The sequence below is a fragment of the Odocoileus virginianus genome, chromosome 10 (genome assembly GCF_023699985.2).
Source record: "Odocoileus virginianus isolate 20LAN1187 ecotype Illinois chromosome 10, Ovbor_1.2, whole genome shotgun sequence".
In the NCBI taxonomy this organism is placed as follows: domain Eukaryota; kingdom Metazoa; phylum Chordata; class Mammalia; order Artiodactyla; family Cervidae; genus Odocoileus; species Odocoileus virginianus.
In genome coordinates this window covers 7,004,183-7,016,509 of record NC_069683.1, presented here as the reverse complement: position 1 = coordinate 7,016,509, position 12,327 = coordinate 7,004,183, and the positions used below count along the sequence as shown (strand labels likewise).

General features: G+C 36.0%; 1 protein-coding gene across 2 annotated transcripts in view; it reads right to left on the bottom strand.

Moving 5' to 3' along the window:
- The window catches only part of ANO3 (anoctamin 3), a 426,465-nt gene that overhangs the window by 202,276 nt on the left and 211,862 nt on the right, over nt 1-12,327 (bottom strand). For both annotated transcript variants that reach the window (XM_070472963.1, XM_070472964.1), the window contains exons 2-3: nt 3,754-3,948; nt 2,764-2,835 (exon numbers count right to left, since the gene is read on the bottom strand). In XM_070472963.1, coding sequence (XP_070329064.1) covers nt 2,764-2,835; nt 3,754-3,948 — 267 coding nt within the window. The remainder of the gene's footprint in view (nt 1-2,763; nt 2,836-3,753; nt 3,949-12,327) is intronic.

Here is a 12,327-nt window from a genome sequence, read left to right as displayed (position 1 = left end):
GGCTATTATGAATAGTGCTGCTATGAATGTAGAGGTGCATGTATCTTTTTGAATTACAGTTAATGGCTACCCACTCCAGTATTCTTGCCTGCAGAATTTCATGCACACAGATGCCTGGTGGGTTACAGTCCATGGGATCACAGAGTCAGACATGACTGAGAGACTAACTCTTTCTCTTTGTCCTGATACATGCCCAGGAGTGGGATTGCTGGATCAGATGGTAATTCTATTTTTAGTTTTCTGAGGAACCTCCATACTGTTTTCCATAGTGACTGTACCAACTTACATTCCTGCCAACAGTGTAGGAGGCTTCCCTTTTTTTCCCATACAGTCTCCAGTATTTGTAGAGTTTTGCATGATGGCCATTATGACTGGTGTGAAGGTAGTATAATTTGCTTCTGTTTTTAAATTTGATAATGACTATAAGGAAAAGCTGTGAGAAAAAGTGTTTTTAATTTCTAATATTATTTTTCTTGGGATGAATTTTTAGATGTAAAATTGGCTACTGAGTCTCTACAGTAAGTATTCCACAGATTTCCCTCTCTGTTCTATATGACAAAATATCTCATCAAAGAGTCATTTATCATTAACTTGTTAATAGTGTAAAGAAGCAGAGTTCAAGGTGGCTGAATGAGCTTTCAGGTATCTTTGTTGCCCCCTCCTCTGGAGACTTCAGATAACTATTAAAAAGTAAAAATCTACCAGAGTGTTCTAGAAGGCAAAATTCTAATGGAAGTGTTAACTAAAGGAGCAGCTTAGCCTAGAATATGTTCATAGGTAAGAAGAGAGAGTGACTCTCCTTAGACAAATCCTGGAGATGTCTGGACTCAAAGATGGCAGATAAACAGAGGGAAAGAATGTAAACTGAGGGTGAAAACATGATGAGAACCGAAACAGGCAATAGAAAACAGAACAATAGAACAGGCAAACAGAAACCATTTCTCTACAGAAATTCACAGCATAGGAGAGTAATGTGGGCATTGGTACTTTAGAGTACAGTCCTCAATCTGACATGGGTGGATCATCTAAGTAACAGTTCCTTAACCACTCACTGTAACATAGATGCTTTGTGTTTCTAAGACTTGTCTTTGTATCCAGCTTTAAGTCAGTCTTTCCTAAACATAAACAGAGGACCAAAAATCACTAGAAATGTGAGAAAATTCTACAGCTAAAAATGATCCCTGGGAAAACAGACTAAAATTTACAACACAAAGGAAAACTTAGGACAATAGCCAAGTGTTGTTAGAGAGATCAGAGATGCTGTATTCATGAACTATAATAGGATACTCTGAAAAAGTTACATTCTGAAAAGTAAAAACAGTCTTGGAAACTAAGTATACATACACTATTGCATTCCCCACCCTGCCCCCCACACATAAATGAAAAGAGATTTTGAGGAAAAGTTCCAGGAATCTTCCTGAACTGAGGTAGAAATCAAAACCATGAGATGAGAGAAAATGTCAGGCTTTTAACTGGATTTCCCAAAAGAGAAAAAGAAGGAAAACCAAAGTGCATAAACTGTAGAAAAAGTAGCACAGATATGGAAAGGAGGCATAAGACAAATATAAAGGACAAATGATCCCTAGAGTGGGAGGAACTAAAACACATACACAGATATATAAACATAATGTTGTATAATTTTATAACAAAAAAAGTAAATATGATAGAAAGGTACACAGAGAAGAAAAATCAATTACAAAGGAATTTCTAACAGTAATAACAGATGTTAGATGACATTGAATTAATCACCAAATTTCATAGGAAATTATTTTTAATGCAGAATTTTATAAACAAGGAAATATCAATCAAATGTAAGAAACAACAGAAGTCATCTCAGATATAGAATAACTTAAAAAGATTGCATCTCACATCAATATTCACAGATAGTTGTTTAAGGATATATTCTGAAAAAAAATTAGAATGAAAATTAAGAAAGAAGAATATGTGGGGAAATCAGAAAATGGAATTAATGTAGTAATTCAATGAAAGTCAATGGACACCACTTAAGAATTTCTTAAGGAAGAATGAGATAAAGGATATAAAAACAAAAAGGTGAAATATAATGGAAGTATTTAGAAAAAGGAATATTTTTCTTTTCCTGAGAAAAAATTTAGATTATCTAAGAAAATAAAACTAACAAAAGTTTGTGATATGATATAAGCAACAAAATAAACATAATGTGACGTGACTGAGTATTTGATAGAGGGTGGGAAAGGAGAGTTTATTTGACCTTGACCCTAAAAGTATTCAAGAGTAGCACAGAGGCCATAACTTGGGATTGTAGGCAAAGAAGTGATATTGCATTTTTTTATTAAAAAAAATACTATTTAAAGTTACAAATTTAATCTGAAGAGATTTAAAATTTTAAATGGCAATGTAACTGAAAAGAATGAAAGGCTACACAAAAGGACTAAACCTTCATCTAGCACAAGATATCAACAGATAATATTGAAATATGATAAATCTATACATAGTAGTATAAATGTATTTATTCATAGAGAAATGAAGGAAATTTCCAGAAGACTAACAGCAGAATTTTTTCCTTTTTCAGTTATAGGGTTGTTGTTCATTTAAAATTTTCTGTGTTTGATTTTCAAACTGTACATGATATACCTTAACTTTACTTTAACCTTTTATTCTCATCCATCGAATGTTAAAGACTAAACATGAAATTTTTTCTTAAAAAAATAATGTTTTAAATTTGAAGACAGTTTACTTTTGGAGAGGGGGAGAAGAGGAAGAAAATATCAAAAATCAACTCACCCAAGCAAAAATCACTGAGGTCGGTGAAAGAACATTTGAGCACAGAATCTTTTCTCTCTTCCTCAGTGTTAACTGGAACAACAGCAAAAAGACTTTGTAGTTTGGGGGACTAAACACATAACAATGATTAGAAAAATGACCGTGGTAACTAATGACTGCCAAACATGAAGAAATGTTTTTAAGTTAATGACTTGAAATGAGAAAGACATCTATCTTACATTTTAGCACTTTGATTCTCTTGAACAATTAGCCACTTTCCTTGTTGACTATGGATGTAAGCTGACTATTTAAAATAGGCAGTACTTTCCCAATACTATTGAAAAGAGAATATCAGAATTTTCCATTTATCTAGAGGAGGAAGCAAGCTTCAGGAATCATAAGGAAATGAGTTTTCATAACATAAAAACTTTTAGAGATGGATGGGGAAAAAAAAGCCCATCCATCCACTGATGGGTCTGGTTGTATTTTGACTCCTAACTCTTTTGAAAAGGAGTTGTCTAAAGACATAATGGCATCTCAAACAGGCAGTTGTGTGTAGTTTTGGTTGCCAACACTTGTCCAGTCACATCTTCATGCATTCAAATCTTTACTGCTTTACAGTCAGTATTATTTAAAGTTTTGGGTCTTTTGTTTTAAGGAAACCAAGTTTATTATTGCTGGCATATTTAATTACTGGTTATAAATTCTCACTTAGGAATGCTAATGAGCCAGTGATTTGGGGGGCTGGTCTGGCTCCCATCAACAGAAAGTAGGTCCATATCTGCATGGTATCGGCTACTTTTAGGGACATAAAGGGATGAACACACAATCTGGCCAAGGAATGGCCTTTTGTCTGATTGGCAGGGGCAACTGTTCCCCTTCCTATGCCAGTCTCCTTTCTAAAGACTATAAATACTAAGTGGAAGAAAGGAAGAGAGGGCAAGAGGGAGAGAGAGAGAGAGGGTTGGAAAACACTTCTCTTTATAAGTTAAACAAGAAAGTAGAGCTCACCTTGCTCCGCTTTGTCAGCAGAGATTGAGGTTACAGAAGTGGGGTCCTGAGATTCACTCTCAACTGACTGGAAGAGCGAGGTAGACTGGCTCAGGCTCTTTGAGTAAGCATAGCTCTGGGCCAGGCAAGGCAAGGATCTCCGAGACGGTTTTAATGAAGTTTCTTTTGCTATCTCACTCTTGCTTATATTCATACCTGCAAATTCAAAATGGCAAGTTTTAATAATAAGAAATTATCAGCAGAAATCAACAAATAATTTTAATTCTCATGATGGCTGTTTCAGGAAAACACTATTGAAAAGTACCACCTGGGGATTAGAACTAAGTGAATTAGTTTTGTTTCTATATTTTCAGGGGAAGTGTTTTGAGATTTTTGTCAAACAGTTATGAGAAATAAACAGCTCCTCTTCCAGTTTTGAGCTTTCACTATTTGTTAAAGGGCCTGCAAAAAAGAAACTGAGGTTTAAGTTCATTTGGGGAGTTATGAGGACAACAATTTGGACTGTCTTTGGATAAATCTGTTTAGGTTTTAAAGAAGGGAAATAAAACCTAATGAACTGACATTCAAATTAGTATTATTAACTGGAGCCCTTCTTTTTATACCTTATCCTCCTTTCAACACATGCATAACACACTAATGGGTGATCAAGAGGTTGGAAAGAGGTAGCATACATTGTTTAGTACAAAAATTGGTCAATAGGCAGGGATCAAGGGACAATATTCCTGCACTCCATGTAACAGCCCCTCCCCTCACAGAGGACTGATATGCCAGAAGAAACAATGTCCCTAGATAGGACTCTGCCTCCATAACTGGATGTCTCTGTAACTGCATGCTCCCAGCAATGAATGACCCCATGCCCCTGCACACCTCTGTCCCCATCATTCCTCACTTCCTCACGTTAATCCCAGGGCATTCCTCAGCCCTGGAATACTGCTGTGAGTATCCTGGCATGTGCCTTTTTTTGCACATATTGAGTATTTCTCTAAGAGGAAACACTTAGATGTACAATTGCTGGTTTGAAGAACATGAATATTTACCATTTGGATAGATAATGCCAAACTGATCTCCCTGAAAGCTTTATCTTTTCACACTTCCACAAATAGTACAAGATGGAATCCATTTCCTTATGAAATTTCCTGGCCAACTCTAGACAACTCTAAACAACTCCATTGTTTTAATTCTGAATAAAATAAAAAGCCAACAAATAGAAAACTAAAAAATTGTTTTATTCTTTGTGTAACAGATTCAACATGTTTTCATATATTTCACAGCCAATTATAACTCTTTAATGAGAAAGCGATTTTATGGTTTTTCTAATGTGCTGTTAGGTTTTTTCTTGTTATAGGTACTTAGTGTATGTGTGTACACATATTACAGATAGATAGATATATAGATAAATTGTTCAGTCGCTAAGTCATGTCTGACTCTTTGTGACCCCATGAAATGCTGCACACCAGCCTTCTCCATCCTTCACTATCTCCCTGAGTTTGCTCAAACTCATGTCCATTGAGTCAGTGATGGCTTTCAACCATCTTATCCTCTGTTGCCCCCTTCTCCTCTTGCCCTCAATTTTCCCCAGCATCAGGGTCTTTTCCAATGAGTCAGCTCTTCGCATCAGGTAGCCAAAGTATTGGAGCTTCAGCCTCAGCATCAGTCCTTCCAATGAATATTCAGGGTTGATTTCCTTTAGGATTGACTGGTTTGATCTCCTTGCTGTCCAAGGGACTCTCAAGAGTCTTTTCCAGTACGACAGTAATTATAACATTTATTGTAAGACAAACAAGTTAACTAAACTCCACCTACCTTGTTTTGGTCAATACTTTTTAGCTATTTTATAATCAGCTCATGAATTAACTCCAGATTTCTAAGAACTTTTTAAATGCATGAATTCAAATAAAGACAAGCGGAGGTACAAATGTGCACTGCCCTTTGAGAAAAATGAGAATCTTGGGGGAAAAAAGACAATTTTTGAAAGCGGTTCTACAGAAATAAGACATGATTGAATAGATGAAATGCAGATAAACCTAGTAGTAGGGATTTTATCTTCCTGTTTTATTAAAAAATGTATTTAATTCGTTTCAAATAATTATCAGGGTGCAAATAAAGCATGAACTAGAAAGGGATGCAAGAAAGAATTATAAACTGACCCAGTCTCTGGCAACTAACACTTTCACTTTCTTTCACTTAGCTTTCTGGGACTCCATAATGGTAAGAAAAGAAAACACCCTTCTGAAGAGGGATTCCCTAAGGCCTACAAAACTCATATTGAAATCCTACTCAAATATCATACAGTCTCCCTTAGTTAAGGACTGACTAGAGTTTTCAATACTACATCCAAGGAACTGCACAGGAAAAATCTGTCCTAGTAAGGTTTTATGCCTGTGAATCTTTTGTATTATGGTCTAATATTTTATTTCATTTAGAAAACACTGACATTTAATACTAAATGATCTGTTTTTGTTACTGGGCTCTGGCTGAAAACTGTCTTTTACCATAGAAGAACATATAAGTAAATGAATAAATATTCTTTGCAGGAGGGGTAGTACACAGTTGGAAGATGGTGATAGTTGCTAGTAAAGATATTAGAAACAGAGAGAAATGCCTTGGTCCTCTGAGAATGGCCTTGATGGGGACTCTACAATAATATTAGTCACCTTAATCTACTGAACCCAGAATGTATGTTCAAAAACTGTTGAGCTAAAGATGACAATCACACTGGTGCCTGCGTGCACGTGCATGCTAAGTCACTTCAGTCTGTCCGCCTCTTTGCAACCCTACGGACTGTAGCCTGTCAGGCTCCTCTGTCCATGGGGATTATCCAGGCAAGAATTCTGGAGTGGGTTGCCACTTCCTCCTCCAGGGAAATCGTCTTGATTCAGGGATTGAACCAGCATCTCTTAAGTCTCCTGCATTTGCAGCCAGGTTCTTTATCACTAGCACCACCTGGGAAGGCCATGACACATGTAGATATTGTTATTTTGTAAACCAGTATAGGGTGAGACTACTGCTCATCAATGCTATCAGTATTTTCCATCATTTGATTCATCTCTGTATTCACCTAGTCACGGAAAAGACTTTACTTGGGTTTTTGCTCTCTGCAGGCTCCATGTTGATATTAGGTTTACAGTGGTGAATAAGGTTGACATGTAATTTCTGCCCTCATGGGACTTTCACTCAAGTAGAATGTCAGAAATTAATCAAACAATATGTATCAGTTCAGTTCACTCACTCAGTCATGTCTGACTCTCTGCGACCCCATGAATCCCAGCACGCCAGGCCTCCCTGTCCATCACCAACTCCCGGAGTTTACTCAAACTCATGTCCATCGAGTCGGTGATGCCATCCAGCCATCTCATCCTCTGTCATCCCCTTCTCCTCCTGCCCCCAATTCCTGCCAGCACCAGGGTCTTTTCCAATGATTCAACTCTTTGCATGAGGTGGCCAAAGTATTGGAGCTTCAGCTTCAACATCAGTCCTTCCAATGAACACCCAGAAATGATCTCCTTTAGGATAGACTGGTTGGATCTCTTTGCAGTCCAAGGGACTCTCAAGAGTCTTCTCCAACACCACAGTTCAAAAGCATCAATTCTTCGGTGCTCAGTTTTTTTTCACAGTTCAACTCTTACATCTATACATGACCACTGGAAAAACCATGGCCTTGACTAGACAGACCTTTATTGTCAAAGTAATGTCTCTGCTTTTTAATATGCTATCTAGGTTGGTCATAACTTTCCTTCCAAGGAGTAAGCATCTTTTAATTTCATGGCTAAAATCACCATCTGCAGTGATTTTGGAGCCCAAAAAGATAAAGTCTGACACTGCTTCCACTGTTTCCCCATCTATTTCCCATGGAGTGATGGGACTTGATGCCATGATCTTAGTTTTCTGAATGTTGAGCTGTAAGCCAACGTTTTCACTCTCCTCTTTTACTTTCATCAAGAGGCTTTTTAGTTCCTCTTCACTTTCTGCCATAAGGGTGGTGTCATCTGCATATCTGAGGTTATTGATATTTCTCTCAGCAACCTTGATTCCAGCTTGTGCTTCTTCCAGCCGAGCGTTTCTCATGATGTACTCTGCATATAAGTTAAATAAGCAGGGTGACAATATACAGCCTTGACATACTCCTTTTCCTATTTGGAACCAGTCTGTTGGTCCATGTCCAGTTCTAACTGCTGCTTCCTGACCTTCAAGGTTTCTCAAGAGGCAGGTGAGGTGGTCTGGTACTCCCATCTCTTTCAGAATTTTCCACAGTTTATTGTGATCCACATAGTCAAAGGCTTTGGCATAGTCAATAAAGCAGAAATAGATGTTTTTCTGGAACCCTCTTGCTTTTTCGTGTTATACATATATAAATTGTCTGAAATGCTATGAAAATACAGGCATAGTTATACAATGAAGAATTATAAAAAGGTCTTTCTTTATGAAGTGATCAGGGACATTTTCTCTGAAGAAGTGACAATGCTAGGCAAAAAAATCATGAAAAGGAGCCTAACATAGAAAGGTGTCTATGTATGTTTGTGTTGATGTTTATATGTATGTGTCTGTGGGGAGTGCTTTTAGGTAAAGATAATAACATGTGTAAAAGCCCTGAGGTAGAAAGATTGTAACATATTTATAGAACTGAAGAAAACAACAACAACTGCAGTACAGTAAGTGAAAGAGGTATAAATGAGTCACAGCTGCAGTCCAGGTAGGGGCTAAAAACTCCCTATGGTTCTTTGGGGAATTCTGCATATGCTTATGTTCCCATTATTTTTCACAGATTTATCTGCCTTATGTCCTTTTTTTTGAATAACTGCATTTGCCAAAATTTATAAAATAGTTTTAAATGTACTTCAAATGGGAAATGAAAATGTGAGAAGCAATGAAATTTACTAAGTCTAGGTCATAAATCAAGCAATTGGCAGAAAACTGAATGTGAAAGTGACAGTCATTGGATTCCAGAACCCATGATCTATACAGAATGCTCCCCACACGGCTCTTCGAAAACCCCAATCCTAGATGAGTGGTTACCATGGTTTCACTTAGTAAAAATATCACACAAATTTGAAGCAGAGGGCTCTGAATGTAGAAACCACAGAGCCAGAGCAAACTTCAGAACCTGTAATTCTATATCCACAATCTCAGCCAACTCTGAAATATGCTGATGAAAAACGAATGCATGCTGTTTGGTACACAATAACTACGATGTCTACCCATCATCTGACAAGTTGCTGTTCTTGTGCTGATCTATAAAATAATTGTTGTTGTTTGGTCATTAAGTCGTGTCTGCTCTTTTGTGACCCTATGGCCTGTAGCCCACCAGGCTTCTCTGTCCACGGGATTTCCCAGCCAAGAATATTGGAGTGGGTTGCCATTTCTTTTTCCAGGGAATATTCCTGACCCAGGGATCAAACCCACATCTCCTACACTTCAGGTAGATTCTTTACCACTGGGCCACCTGGGAAGCCCTAAAATAATGGATAGGAACAATACACAGTCTGCTATGATGTATATAACTGAGTGGCACAAAATAAGTATCAGCTATTATTTATAAACCTAATTGTTATTTTTCCATTCCCATCATTAAGTTAATAATGTGTGTAACTGAGTTATATAACATAAATATTATTATGCTTAAACCTAATTTTTATTCATTCAGTTTTCTAATATTTAATAATTCCAAACAATTATTGAGTTCTTTTTGTGGACTAGGACTTAACTCAGTTAAACAGTTTGGTAAAAATGCTTCTCACCATCAGGAGATGTTCGTATGCATTAAAGTAGTTCTTTATATTAAAAACATATACAAATATGGATAAGTCATCATAAAACCACCAAAAAGGAACTCCTAATCCAAGAGGTAGTAACAATGAAGTCCTGACTGTGAAGGTAATCTGAGCTGATTCTTTCTGAACTATTCCTCCTCCTACAATTTTATTTATAATTCTTGGATTTAGTATGTTTCCTACAAAGGATTATGCATATAAGGTAAGAAATTCTGTGTAAGACTCTCCATAAACACATAACTGTGGAAAACGTTTGTTAAAAGCAACATTAAAAAGAAAGTTGAGAAAACAATGTTGATGATACATATATCCTTCCTAAAGCTCTGCACTTTTCTTCCCCATTGACCTTTAAAGCTGAACTTTCTCATTTCCTAAACAATTGTTTCCAAAACTATCATACAGATCGGCTTTGCTAGAAACCAATAAAATCTAAGCTGAAATTGTGATATCCTAATGTTCTTAAAAGTACAGTTTCTTTTCAAATTCCCACATCAAACACCATCACATTCTGCTTGGCATAACCAGCAATATATGTTCTTTCCTGGCATGATTAACACTAACTACTCCCACAGCACATTCAGGCCTTTTTTCTTCTATATTCTAAAGTTCTATTTCTTTTCTTGTATGACTTTTCCTGGTACCCTTGAATATTTGACAGTTACCTATTTAAAGCTAATAACTAGAGAAGAGACCATAGTAACATGTCAGTTTTGGTAAGCATATGCAGCTCTTAAGTTCAAGGTTAAACCTGTAGAAGCATAGAAATGTGTCATTTCCTATATTTAGAACAGCTTTTTCTAAAGCAACAATTAGTACTACTTCCAGCTATTCTAAGAGGACTTAATAAATGCTCACATATTTAAAAGGATCTCATGAAAAGACTATTTCACTTGGGTATACACAAAGGTCCAATTGCAAATAAGGTATTTTCTAGAAATACATTCACATAAGACATCTGACATCAAAGGAGGTAGAGTTCTGATTGAGACACTACTTAACTCAATGAGCTTCCAGATGATAAAAAGTTTTAATTGGAAAAATAGGTCCTTTGAAAACTTCAAAGAGAAAATTAAAGAGTAAAAAAATCTTTGTTGTTTTCTGTTTTGAGTTTCTTTTGCATTTATTTCTGCCCTAATTTTTAAGATTTCTTTCCTTCTACTAACCCTGGGGTTCTTCATTTCTTCCTTCTCTAGTTGCTTTAGATGTAGAGTTAGGTTATTTATTTGACTTTTTTCTTGTTTCTTGAGGTAAGCTTGTAATGCTATGAACCTTCCCCTTAGCACTGCTTTTACAGTGTCTCATAGGTTTTGGGTTTTTGTGTTTTCATTTTCATTCATTTCTATGCATATTTTGATTTCTTTTTTGATTTCTTCTATGATTTGTTGGTTATTCAGAAGCGTGTTATTTAGCCTCCAAATACACATTTTTCAAAAGACCCACCACTCTTTTACAAAATTTCAAAAAAACGAACTCATCCTAAGGACTCATGTGAAAAAATATATATATTTTTATATATATAAAATAAATCCATAAATATTTATAAATATATAAAATAAATATATATATATAGCATATGTATATTTTATAGATCAAACTTTAACATTTCTGCCAAGTAAATTGTTAGAATTTTGGGATACTTGTAGCAAAAGAACACAATATTGTTATCTAAAGAAGTTCATATATGTCCATAAGAGGAAATTTTTTTTATTTACTCTTTCCATACATCTCACCCTCTCCTCCCCTCTCACTGTGTCTGTAAGTCTATTCTCTATGTCTGTTTCTCCATTGCTGCCCTGTAAATAAATTCTTCAGAACCATTTTTCTAGATTCCGTATATGTGCATTAGAATATGATATCTATCATATTCTATCTTTCTCTTTCTGACTCACTTCACTCTGTATAATAGGTTCTAGGTTCATCAAGAGGTTTGTTTTTCTAGAGGAAACTTTTTAAATAAATTTAAAAATAAATATATGTGTCTCTTTTTATAGTCTTAAGATGAATTATGCTATTTAGTAAGGTTTTATACCTTTATCAGAAGTACTTTAGAACTGATGGCCTGAGGAGAGGTGGTGTCTTATAATGCTATTTAATTTTATAAACTCCAAACACATTTTTCTATATTAGTGGATACAATCAAAGCATATTTACCTAAATAATAAGCTTTATGGGAAAAAAAAAAGCAAAAATGGGCACATAATTTTCTTATTTCTCTGACTTGTGAAATCATAATAGTTTTCTCTCCCTCAGAAGAACATGTGGCTTGAGTGTGTCCTTTTCGGCAGAAGTTATTTCTATGTGATAAAAGCTCTATTTATTGAGTGCCTACAAAATGCTAGATGTACCCTGTGTGTTATCAATACTTCTCACAACAGTCCTGTTAGGACTTGTCATCCCCACTTTACATGTGAGAATCCTGAGACACAAAAGACATTAAGTAACTTGTCTCAGGTCCCATAGGCAGGAAGTGTTGGAGCCTGAAACAATCCAGGTCTGCCTGATTTTAAGGTCTCTGTTCTCTGGACTATAACAAGCAACTTCTCTGTTTACTTAAAAATTCATTTTATAATGATTTGCTCTTCACTCACTTTTCAGTTTTTGTCTCTCTTGAACAAGAAAAAGTATGTCTACGCATACTGTCCTAGCAGAGTAGAGATAGTCATTGTTGTTTAGTCACTGTGTCTTGTCCAACTGTTTTATGACCCTAGGGACTGCAGCCCACCAGGCTCCTCTGTCCATGGGATTTCCAAGGCAAGAATACTGGAATGGGTTGCCATGTCCTTTTCCAGGATATCTTCCCATCCCA